The sequence below is a fragment of the Acytostelium subglobosum genome (assembly GCF_000787575.1).
Source record: "Acytostelium subglobosum LB1 DNA, scaffold: scaffold18, whole genome shotgun sequence".
Lineage (NCBI taxonomy): Eukaryota > Evosea > Eumycetozoa > Acytosteliales > Acytosteliaceae > Acytostelium > Acytostelium subglobosum.
The window spans coordinates 550,402-563,471 of NW_012236515.1; the positions used below are offsets into that span (position 1 = coordinate 550,402).

General features: G+C 46.4%; 4 protein-coding genes across 4 annotated transcripts; all 4 read left to right on the plus strand.

The window, feature by feature from the left end:
* Window positions 1–102: 102 nt before the first annotated feature.
* Window positions 103–826, plus strand: SAMD00019534_085440 (hypothetical protein; the record flags this gene model as incomplete). The annotated part of the gene is made up of 2 exons (XM_012896435.1): window positions 103–511; window positions 597–826. The coding sequence occupies 2 exons, from the start codon at window positions 103–105 to the stop codon at window positions 824–826; spliced, it is 639 nt and encodes a 212-aa protein (XP_012751889.1).
* Window positions 827–1,561: 735 nt separating this feature from the next.
* SAMD00019534_085450 (hypothetical protein) lies at window positions 1,562–2,253 on the plus strand (the record flags this gene model as incomplete). Its single annotated transcript, XM_012896436.1, has 3 exons — window positions 1,562–1,632; window positions 1,704–1,882; window positions 1,967–2,253. 3 exons carry the CDS (start codon window positions 1,562–1,564, stop codon window positions 2,251–2,253), a joined length of 537 nt encoding a protein of 178 aa, XP_012751890.1.
* Window positions 2,254–3,161: 908 nt separating this feature from the next.
* On the plus strand, window positions 3,162–8,362 carry SAMD00019534_085460 (hypothetical protein; the record flags this gene model as incomplete). The annotated part of the gene is made up of 3 exons (XM_012896437.1): window positions 3,162–4,899; window positions 4,957–5,249; window positions 5,342–8,362. The coding sequence occupies 3 exons, from the start codon at window positions 3,162–3,164 to the stop codon at window positions 8,360–8,362; spliced, it is 5,052 nt and encodes a 1,683-aa protein (XP_012751891.1).
* Window positions 8,363–8,797: 435 nt separating this feature from the next.
* Window positions 8,798–12,949, plus strand: SAMD00019534_085470 (hypothetical protein; the record flags this gene model as incomplete). Its single annotated transcript, XM_012896438.1, has 4 exons — window positions 8,798–8,813; window positions 8,919–9,947; window positions 10,005–11,701; window positions 11,780–12,949. The coding sequence occupies 4 exons, from the start codon at window positions 8,798–8,800 to the stop codon at window positions 12,947–12,949; spliced, it is 3,912 nt and encodes a 1,303-aa protein (XP_012751892.1).
* Between the last annotated feature and the right edge of the window lie 121 nt (window positions 12,950–13,070).

Consider the following 13,070-nt stretch of genomic DNA (forward strand, 5'->3'; position numbering starts at 1 on the left):
AAAACCCATCAATCAATCAATCAATCAATCAATCAATCAATGACTAGATGTTGGTGTACAAGCATAGGATTGCCGAGTGCAGGGAGTTGTTGCMAAGAGTTCATGGCCATGAATCCAACGAATGCCAACGCATACTTGTTGTACGGATCATTCTTGATGGAGAGGTATCCACATGATCCATCAAAGGAACAGGACATTAGGAATTGTTTCATGCAGTTGATCAAGCTGGATCCTCGATCAAACCATGCACTGGCAGTAATAGTGGACCTATACATCAACAAGAAATTGGATATTACAACATTGATGGATGTATTATACAATCGATTGATATTATTACCACAAGATGGCAACACATGGAAGCTTTGCGCTGACATTCTCTTTGTTGGATCAGTTCACAAGAAGAGCAAACTATTCCACACCAGTCCAACACTCATCGACAGCTGGTCACTCTACAGCAAGAAGCGATTCCTTACACTATTCAACGCAACATCCGATGCCCTTACATCAGTTTGTAAGTGTCCATCACTCACTCACTCAATCAATCAATCACTTACATTCCATTACTCACTCACTCAATCAATCAATCAATTATGTAGATCCAAGACTAGCTTATAAGTTATTGATATATTATCTTATTACCAAGGGTGGACCTTATGTTCAAGAGCTCATTAATTATATGGAACCATTCAATGTGGCATTGATGGAGACGGAGCTAACATCCAAGTTCAACATCAAGTTGTCTGATCTGGGTGTTGTCGCATCAAGTCAACTCAGCGCCACACAAAGGGACATCCAAGCACAAATCGGTTCTATTTACGATCCGTAATTCGTAAATCGTCAGTCGTTTGATATTTCGAAATATCTTTCCACATTTTCCCGTCATCAATCACACACGAGGTCCCTTTGAGACCTCAAGAAAGCCTAAGAAATCAATAATTCGAACGAAATCACGATCATTATTTCGGTATTCCTATCTCTTCCTCTTACTCCAACAATGTATTCACTTCTTTTGTTGACTCTCTTAGCCTGCGGCTCAGTATCCTTGGCTCAAAGTGTAGGTTAGTCTTCATCTACTTTCATTCATTCCATTCATTCATTTATACATACCAACTAACTTATTCACGTCTTTAATATTAGACTGTTCCTAATATGTGGTATGCCTTTGGTAATACCCAACTGCCTATTCAATTTCAATGCATCAATCTCGCAAGTGGAGTACCTACTCAACAGGTTAATATGAATACAACAAATCAATTCGTACTTCTTGGTGTCTTGGAGAAGTCAAGAAACGATCAATTCTTATTATTTGGAGCGGAGTCCCCTTCCTCCCCCTACTCAATATACCTCTATGATGCTCAGGTACTTCATCCTCCTTCCCCCATCAATCAATCAATCAATCAATCAATCAATCTATCAATGAGCCATCACTAACTCAATATCATAGACCAACATACTCACACTCAAACAACAGAGTACTATTTCCAACTTGACTGCTCAGGGTATCACTGTATTGGACAATGCCAATCTTGGATATGATGAGGCTAACAACATAGTTTATGGTATGGGTCATACCCTAACCATATTAGGATACGACCTTGGCATTCTCAAGTTCAACATGGCCGAGGATACCTAGTAAGTACCAACCACATCCCCAATAGTATCCATTCAATCATTCAATCAATTTAACAACTTTGTCCATCTAGCTCCTTCACCCATATTGATCAGATCCAGGGGTTCACTGGAAAGTACACCAACTTTTATGATCAGACAAGTAATTTGTTATATAATGCAGTGATCAATAGTAATACTTCGTTGGATATTATGTGGTATAATGTTATGACCAACTCAACAGAGGGAAGGACAAAGATACATTTTGATCAAAGTATGATGGAGTTCAACTTCCTCACCGTGCCCAACATCTATGTCTATCAATCCAAATTGTACTTCCTCACCATTCCAACAATAGTATACGATTCATTGTATATGGCACAAGTAGACCTTGCCACACATTCAGCCACAACAATCATCCTTGCACAGAATATGACAGTTGTCCCAGTTAATCAAATGGACTACCAACCATTCGCTTTTGATCCAGTGAATGGCTACATCTCAATTTACACCATGTTGTATCCAGAGAATAATTGGTACCTTTACATGGTTGACCTCAACACACTAGAGTACACCTCATCGATCCAGACCTTTAGCCTCCCACTCGGATCCATCTCTGTCTTGTCTTCGTCATCGTCATCATGAATGAAACGTCGTTTCACTCACACTTAAACCCTTTCAATCTATCATTATTCAATCAATTAATAATAAAGTATCACACTTATATTCGATTGATTATAATATCTTATAATCTATTATTAGTGTCATGAGGGCCCTGATTCAAAGGATTGGTACCATGCTGCAGACATAAACGCGGGAATCAGTGCATGTTATTTGAAAAATGTGGTCGTTTGTTATAAAAAATGGGTGTTTTGCCCACAAAATCAATCAAAAGGTCTTTAGACGTGAACCGAGTTTTAGTTAAAGGGGTCATTGGGCAATGAGGTGGTTGTTGGTTGCGGGTCATTCACCTTTGGACCTGTTAGAATGACCTTGGGCTAGTCCCCATTGTCGATCTTCATTTTATTTAAAGGACGTCATCCTTATCCACAAACACATATATAATATATAAATAACATTAATAAGTAATTCATTACTTATTTACTTACTTACTTACTCACTTCAAACGATTACTCATTCATTCATTCATTCATATAATCACAATCACAACAAAGAAGAGAGAGAGTGAGACTAACATACTATATTGGTCGATCACAGACCTCAACCTCATACATACACAACAAACAAAGGAACATTCAATTCCATTCACATATACACCATGGTGTTGTACAAATGTAAGTAATGTTAAAGTTAGTTCATGACTTCATCTTGATCCCCACTCACACTCACTCACACACACTCGATCAATCACTCAAACCGAACGAACGACAAAACAAACAAACACAGTAATACTAGTATTGTTGATCATATTATTGGTATCTTTTGGAGGATATAACAATAATAATAATAATAATGTACATGCATTTAATATAGAATCGGCAACTATAACGCCAAAGTTTGCCAACTTGTTGGGCGCAAACATAAATATAGCAATGATAGAGGTCACCTTTGACCAGGATCTATATCGAATCGATTCGATAAGTTGTCCAAACTTCACATGTCCGGCTCCAGCCGCCATCGATTGCTCTTGCGACTACACCAATCCACTGCGATGTGGACACCCCGTGTCGGACGATCCATCGTGTCCGCCATGCCCCACCTTGTACAACTACACATTGGTCACACACGAGCTGCGGCCTCCCGGCATGTACCCCGTCGTGCAGCTGCCCTACTGCGGCAAAGACCTCACATGGACGACCATTGAGGCCAACCGCACCTACACTATATACGATCTGTCGCAGGAGGTCGAGTTCCGCTACAAGGCCCAGCCCTACTGCGAATCCGTCACCATACGCATACGTATGGTCGGTGGAGAGACCAACGACAATGCCGTCCTAATCAATCATCAGCTATGGGCCTATCAAATATCAAACATTGGCGAGATCATGCGGGACATCTGCCCGGGCAATCAATCATTGCAACAGGATTATCCGTCAACAAGTGGCATCTGGACGGATGGCACATACTTTATCAAGTTTAACGCATCACTGGGTTCGGGCCCGTATGAGCTGACAGTGCTGTCGGCGCCCATCGCGCCCATCATCAAGTCCGAGGCCAAATGCACGACGGTCGATAAATATCATCGATGTCTATACGATGGCCAACTCATACTCGGACACAACTATGACTACTACTCATTCAATGTTACGCGACCCATGACACTGACCATGTCGTGCAAGGGCATGGGCACCACTTCACCGCGCATCTACGCCTCGGACGAGATTGTCTACCCATACCTAATGGACCACAAGTGGACGGACAGATTCGACAGTCGACTCACCATCCCCATCGAGCCATACCCCAACGGCACGGCAAAGATACTATATTACCTCATTGAATCTACAACCCATTCTTACAACTACACCTGCTCGATAACAAGTAGCGCGCCGACATGGATGCGCCCGCTGGTGTCGGACGGCGATCAGTACATAGAGTCCGATCAGAACGACCTGCAGAACTCGGCCGACCTGAGGACGAGCAACGGGTCGATTCTGAATGGCAACGGCAACTTTAATGGCGGCTTCATCAACATCTTCCCCAGGACGTTTGGCAACCCGTTCTGGCCAGTCATGGGAAACCTCATCAATAGCATCGGCAGCCTGTTCCCAGCTGGCAACATCGACATGTTGGGCACGTTCGAGCGGGACAACGCACCCAAGAAGCGCACATTCCAGGCGGCCGTCGTCCTAAACTACACTCTGCCCGAATGGCACCTGGTCAAGCTGTTTGACGAATCCGAGCTGACCAGTCTGCAGCTGGTGTTCCGCGGCGGCCTACTCGTGTTTAGTGATGGCACGCCACTACGGGGCAATGTGTCGCTCACGCTGGGCAGCCTGCCAACCGAGTGCGACTACGACAAGTTCCAGATCACGTACGATACATTGGCCGAGTTTGACCAGGGTGTGCTCCAGTACAGCACATTGACCAAGTTGACACGGGCACGCTACATGATTGACATGTTCATGTTCCGTGACGCTTGGCTCGTGTGTCAGAACCAAGCCGATCAGATGTTCGAGCTGACCGAGGCCGATCTAGTTATAAACACAACAAGCTGCAACTACACGCTGCCCTACCAGACAGATCCATGTTGCAACTTCACGATCTCATTCTTCCAATGTTGCCAGCAAAGACTCGCCACCGTCCCCTCCAAGGGATTCCAAATCGACAAAGGTATGTATATCTCCTTCCTTCGCATCATTCCAATCACTTACTCAATCAATCAATCAGCTCGAGTCCAGTCAAAGTGTTCCAGCCCACAATGTACAGAGTCATTGATATCTGATTACTTTGCCAATTGGCTAGAGGTGGACAGTGGCAAGTGTGCTATACTAAAGACAACGGCAATGGAGTATGCAGTGACAGAGTATAATCTAATGTTCCTCAAAACAATGGCCCAGTGTAAGGCTGTCTATGACAACGTGCGATGCTCTCGTGATGCCGACTGCCCAGACAGTCCATGCAACGTTGTGACCAGGCAATGTGAGACGCCAGTGCTCACCCAGGACAAGCGATATCTTGATGTAAGTTAACTAAATGCGATGGATTGGAGCAGGGATAGTTCCATCATTCACTGACTCACTCTCGCCATTCAAACAATCAATCATTTACATAGTGCCTGACAAAGAATGTATCATTGTCAGTTGTTGACTATATCGCGCACAAGTACTTTGGACTGAATGGCACATCGCCATCACTGGTGGATAGGATGTTTGAGTTGTTGGCAAAGCAGGACTGTACCACTACAACTGGTTTGGTGTACCGCAACCACATCGAATACACTAGCTACCTTGATTTCAACTTGACTGGACATTGCCTGCCCAACAAACCAGTCTACGACATGGCCATTTCTGATCTACACAACATATGCTTGGAGATATTCTATTCAAACTACAAGGAAATCAATTATAACGACACCTGTGACGAGGTGCAGCTGTGTCCGTGGTCTGGCTGCAACATATTGGACGACGATACTTGCACTAGCAGTTGCGAGACCAAGCCAGAGTTCTGCGGCTACTGTCCATCATCGACTTCTGCCTGCGTCGACTTTGCCTCGCTGACCAACAAGTCCAGTTGCGACTCGCAGCCACATGTTTGTTTGTTGACCGATGGCCAATACAGACTGGTGGCGAGCGAGCAGGAGTGCCAGCAGCTGGGCCGCTGCACAGAACCATGTGGATACCAATGCACAGGATACAAGGGATGCGTCTCGACCAGCATCCACAACGAAACAGAATGTATCGCAGTGCTCGATCACACATGGGACAACACCTTATCACTCTGTCTCAACACAATGACCCAACAGCAGTGTGTCGGTACCGCGGACAATCAATGGGAGGACTGCTCATTACGCGAGTTTAGTGAGTGTCTGTCTCCATTAAGCGCGTCACTGTGTGTTGCCAAGCCGGTCGAATGCACTTCAGCCGATCAATGTGAGCGCGAGTCTGGAACATGCTCCGATCAATTCTTCTTCACGCCAGAGGTCACGCAGTTCTACCCGCCACAATATGGCAAGTGTGTACATGGTCACACTATAATCATGCCATCACCCAACAAGACTATCTATTATCCAATCTCTGGCTGCGACCCCTACGAAGACCTCGAGTCCCAGATGGGCTGTTTCAGTGCCGAAGAGGTGATCAGCAAGGAGGAATGTCTGGCGCGTCCAGGCAGCCGTTGGTGGACACCGGCCAACGCGTCGACCTGCGAGACGATCAAAGGCTGTTCCATGAAACGAGAGATGACTCTCTTCCCCAACAATATATTGTTCAATGACATGGACGAGGAGACGTGCGGAGGATGTCCAATGTACCGCGAAGAATATAAATGGACCAACAGATTCACACTCAGGCGCGGCAAATGGATGCCCGGCATGATGGTGCCCGCGACTTGGATGAACACCACCGACGCAATGGTTCACCCGACCGCCAATCGACAGACCCTCATCTTGCGCGAAGTGTATAACTTCTTTCAGGACAACTATGACGAGTACACCAAGGTCGACGATGTGAAGCGTGGCACAGTGTGTAGGGCCACGCGTATTAGACAGACGCTCGAAGCGATAACCTGTAGCTGCTCGGGTCCGGGTGGCCCGCAGTGCTTCAAGTCTTCGTCGCAGACCATTGGCTCGACCAAGGTGTGCGAGCTGACCGAGTCCCGCTACGACTTCTCCTTTGGCTGGGTGGTGTTCTTCGAGGGCACCGTGGGCTACACGTGCCAGACCGTCGTCATGAGCCAGATCAATCGACAACTCTACAAGGCGCCGCCCCAAGAGTCGCTGACATCCAGTTTCTTCACGTACACCAAGCTGGACGACTACGCCATCCTCCGCGATCAGAAGCAGATGGGCGTAATACTCAGCGATGGCTTTGAGCTGCAGCTCGAGTCGCTCAGCCAGTACCATCTGTGTCTGCGCATCGAGAACGATTACGACCCGGACCGCTACCCCACCCTGGACTTTGGCGAGATGTCTAGCGACAACAATATCGAGGCGCTCAATATCAATACAAGCGTCGAGGTCAAGAACAACGCAAAGTACCTGTGTGGCATGATCCCGCACAAGGGCCTTGTGCGGTCGTACTTTGCGATCGCGCGCCAGGGCCAGCGCGCCTTCCTGGACATGACCACCAACGTCATTCTCTACTTCCTGGCCGTCATGTTTGGCATCGACGCGTTGTTTGGACTCGTGCAGCTCTACATCATTCTCTACAAGTTCAGTCTGAAGCGTCTGGAGCTGTCGCTGGTGCACTTGCTCATTCTCACCGTGACCGTGTTCGCCGCCGTGCGCTCGGTCTACTTCTTCATGGTGCCCACGGGCAAGCTGTACGCGTCGCCCGTCGCCGACTACAGCATGGTGGTGCTGCCCACGTTCATCTACTTCACGTCGTTCTCGATCATTGTCATCCTGTGGTTCGTGTTCATTCGCAATATGCGCGAGGGCACCAGTCGATCATTCTCGCGCAACTTCATTCTTCTGATGGTTGGCATCAACTTTGTGCTCTACTGCACGTTCATCACGATCGTCCTGGTGTTCAACTACTCGTCCGAGGCCAAGCTCAGCGACTGTGCCGGACGTGTGCCCGTCAACCTCGCGCTCATGTCCCAGAAGCGGGTGGTCCTGATCATCTACGCGAGCATCCAATCGTTCCTGTCCCTGGTGATTGGCGCGGCGTTCGTGGTGTTGGGTCGCACGATCTTCCTGATGCTGCGCGAGTTCTCCAAGGACCGCACACACGCCGAGCAGATCAAGTACATCCAGCATCAGAAGAAGATCTACACAATCACTCTACTATGCTCGGTTGGCTTCATACTGCATTGTGTGTTTGTGTTGGTGCTGGTGTTCATGAGCCGTCCAAGCATCATATTCAGTTTCATTGGATTGGTTATCACTGAGATCATTCCATCAACATGTATCCTGATCAACTACAATCAGATAGAGGTGGGTGATCTTCGCCAATCACTGGCCGAGTTCACAAAGATGATCCAAGAGTCCATTGCCAACGCCAACAATGATGCTACCACCTCCACTGGTTCCTCTGCCACGGCCACTTCCTCCTCGTCCGCTACCACGTCATCATCCTCATCCAATGTCTCTGAAGTCGAGATGAAGAACCTAATAAGGACACGAAATGACTAGTCCATTGTCCGGTCCAGTCCGTCCAAGCTGTCCAGACATCTCCCATACTCCCATCTTCATTGACAATGTAATGTTATAAAATTATATTATTTATTACAAAGTCGTGATCATTTACTTGGCCCCAACAGTGTTGGGTAGGTTCCATTCTTTGAACAGCTCATTTCGCGAGATTGGGGGGGTGAGTTGGACAAGCCTCATGGGGGACTCAACGAGCCTCGCTGTCTGTTTTTTGACTGGTCCTAGGAGTAAAACAGGACCTCAATCAATCAGTACATGTTCAGTTCAGAGGATATTGTCAGTACACTACAACTATTACTATAACTATTACTACTACTATTACTATTATTACGAGGAAAGAGGCTGAGGACCCAAAGTTGTTGATGTGATTGCCTTTCATTTCATCATCAACCATTATTCAATTACACTCTACTAGTGATGTCATTCAACTCAAGTAAGTAGAGAGTGAACCCTCGCCCCAACCCTCGCCCTAACCCTCACCCTCGCCCACTAGTTCTACAACAACAAATATCATTTTATACGATCATCATTATTATAGTTGGTGCGCTATGTTGTAATATTGATGTTCAAGCATATAATGTACAGTCGGCAACAGTTAGGACAAAGACTGTCAATTCATTGGGCGTAGACTTGAGCGTGGCGATGGTGGAGGTGTTGTTTGATCAAGAGTTATACACACTCGATTGGATCGGTTGTGCAAACTATACTTGTTCACCTCCACCAACTATCGACTGTACATGCGACTACACCGATCCCCTTCACTGTGGCCGTCCAGCATCCGGCCACCCCTCATGCGCGCCCTGTCCACAATCATATAACGTCACAGTGGCACAGGTTAGCGAGATTGGCATTCAATCAAACACTGTAATACAAGTGCCTTACTGTGACTACGCGAATGAACAATGGATAAAGATCGAGGCCAATCGAACTTATGAGTTCAACAACTTGACGTCACAGTCTATAGAGTTGAGGTACAAGGCACAGACAGCCTATTGCGAAGGTCTATCACTCAAGATGATCACAGAGGGTACACGTGGCAACATCACAATCAATCATCAACCGACTATAACAGGAGTATTTGGACAAGGTACCACCAAGTTGGAGCTATGTCCTACTCATGACATGGACAACTACATGTCATCATCATCATCACACAACAATCACCAACCAGACGACTGGTTGGACGATGGCCCAGACAACCCATCAATGTCACATCCACTATACTCTGTATATTGGACCAATGGAACATATATATTCTCAATCCAAACCGATTACATACCAACAACATCAATCAAATTCATACTTTACTCTGCTCCAGTATATCCTGAGCAAGACTCCTCCTCCCCATCACCAACTTCACAATCATGTGATAACACATTGTCCAACACTACCAATCATACATGTTTGAATGATGGACAACTGATACATGGTCATAACTTCCAATATTACACATTCACAGTTGACAGGCCGATGAATCTAACCATCGGATGTTCACATTATACCAACGTATTCGTTTCCGATGTCGATCCAATCCCATCCTACACCGTCCACACCTGGTTATCACATTGTAAGTTATGTACTGGTACCATTCCAATCAATCACACTAACATTCGATCAATGATAGCTGCATGGGGATACATGTCAATACCAGTTGGACCACATGAAGATGGACGACCAAAGGTGTTATATATATTAATGGATACTTTGTATCAGAACTATACATGCGCGATCAATAGTAGATCACCTCATTGGTTGGTTCCACTGATAGACCATCAGGACACTTCAACAAAGTATGCATCGTCCAAACAAAATGATCTATACTCCAGCGCACAGTTTATACTCAGTGGACACACCAATGATGATGAACGAGATATCCCCAACCTCATCGCACTGTTCCCAAGACAATACGCCAACCCATTGTGGCCTGTTCAATCGGACCTCTTTGACATCTCCCACACCCTCGGCCAATCATGGATGAAGGTGCACGGACTCTTTGACGAGTATGACAATGCACCAAAGAGGAGCAGCTTCCAGGCTGTGATTGCACTCAACTATTCAATCATTCATCGCGATCCTGTCATCACCAACAACATCTCTGTGTTTGACAATGCGTCAATCTGGTTCCAACCCGGTCGCCTATACTTTGGTGATGGCCAGCCCCTGTCTGGAATGATCCCTCTCACAATGGACACCTCACCAATCACTTGCGACTACAATCAATTCCAAGCACAATCAAAACTACTCGCAGAGATCAATGCCAAAGTGATCAAGTATAGTAGTTTCAATGAGATACTTCAGGCCAGGATGAATGTCGACATGATAATGGCGCGAGACACATGGCTGGCGTGCCAGCACCAAGCCAACAAGATGCTCAACCTCACCGACACTGTTGCCTACATCAACACAACCATGTATGAGTGTGATTTCGAGGGCCCAGGCTACGACCTCAATCCATGTTGTAACGTCTCGTTGCAATATATGCAATGTTGCCAGCCCCACCAGGTGACGATCACGTCTAAGCAACACATGATTGATCGACGTGCTGTTGAGTCATCGTGCTCGAGTCCCAAGTGCACCGAGTCAGTCCTGGAGGACTACTTCACGACATGGCTAGACCTCTACAATGGCAATTGTGACACATTCACTCAGAACGATGTCCCAACATCACTGTCATACATCCAGGTGATCGATGAGTGCAAGGCCGTGTACATCAATCCTACAAGATGCAACAACGACACACAATGTGAACGACTTGGACTAGGCCAGTGCGACCTTATCACACGGCAGTGCCTGCCATCAATAGAGTATCAGGACCGACAGTACCTCCAATGCCTGGCGAACGACATCTCACAATCAATCATCGAGTTTGTGTCGCATAAGTACTTTGGATGGTACAATGGCACTGCAAGCTTTGCCAACGCGCTCTACTCATTCATGGTGCGCCAGGACTGCAACACAGGCATTGGCACCGGCCTAGCCTACCGCACGTCATTGATCTACGACCTCCCCGACCTCAGCCCGACGGCGCAGTGCCTTCCGCCTCAGACTGCGTACGACCCATCATTCAGATACGTACACGATGCATGTTTGGACTTTAGTTATACAAGGAGTAGCGCTCTGTCATTGAATGCTGTTACATGTTCGCTGGCGACTATCTGCCCATGGACAGGCTGCAACACATTGTATGATCCAGATTGTGCCAATGAATGTGGAGTCAAGTCCGAGTTCTGTGGATACTGCTCACAATCAAATTCAACAAAGTGCATTGACTTTGATGGCCTTGGTACACCATGCGATCAGCTTGGACATGGACAGAGACAAGTATGTTTGTTGCCCAATGGACAATATCAGCTTGTTGAAAACGAGTTGGAATGTCAACAACTTGGACAATGTACCGAGCCATGTGGATATCAATGTACTGGATTCAAAGGATGCATCTCAATCAATGTCCACAACGAACCAGATTGTATCCAACTCGGTGATGGATACAAATGGGACAACATATCATCACTCTGTCTCAATGATCAATGTACCTCATCCAGCGCAACGACTCAATTTGAAGATTGTTCATCACGCGATTACGGTGAGTGTTACTCACCACTAGGCCCATCACTTTGTGTTGCCAAGCCAATTCAATGTAGAACGAAGGATCAATGTGAACAACACTCTGGTACATGCTCCGATCAGTTCTTCTTCACTCAAGACTATGTGCCATCGTATCCACCTCAGTTGGGCAAGTGTGTCACCAATCATTCACTGAACAAAGTTCGTCAACCTTACTATGTCCATGCATTTGGTGCGTGTGATGTGGAGTCCGAGTATGATTCACCAATGGGCTGCTTCAAGATCCAACCAGTGGCACTCAGCAAGAATGAATGCATTTCGCAACCTGGCCAAGCATGGTGGACACCCTCAACAGCATCAACATGCGAGTCATTCTTTGGATGTAGATTCAATTTCCGTGATCGAGTTGGATATGCATTGTTCCAGAATGAGGACAAGTATACAGAGATGGATGAGAGTACCTGTGGTGGATGCTCCGAGGACACATACAGCTACAAGTGGCAACAAAAGTTCAAACTCAGACGTGGACAATGGATGAATGGTGTGATTGTGCAACCAAGAAAGATCCAAACATCATTGAGACAGGCAGCCACAATCAGTCCAACATTGATCCTGAACGATGTCTACAACCTCCTTCTTCCAAGCATCGAGGAGTACTTCCACGTCGACTTTCTCAAACGAAGTACAATGTGTCGCGTATCCCGTTTGATTGAAAGTTTGGACTCGATAACTTGTTCATGTTCCGGGCCACTTGATGCGCATGGACAATGCTTCAACTCATCAGCACAAACAATTGGAACGAGCAAGCCATGTGAGAATGAGGCGTCTTCATTCGCCATGTCATATGGATGGATCAATTTCACCAAACAATCAGTGAACTATGCATGCCAAGATGTTTGTTGTTGGACAGATCAGTCGACAATTGTTCAAGGTGCCACCGATAGAGACACTCACATCCAGCTTCTTCTCATACCAATCATTGGAGGACTTCTCAATCTACCTTGATGGCCATGTTGTTGGTGTCATACTAAGTGATGGCGTCCAAGTCGAGACACAAAGTATTAACTCATACTTGATATGTCTTCAACTGCAACAAACAGATGTGAAGTTCATCAGGCTTGACTTT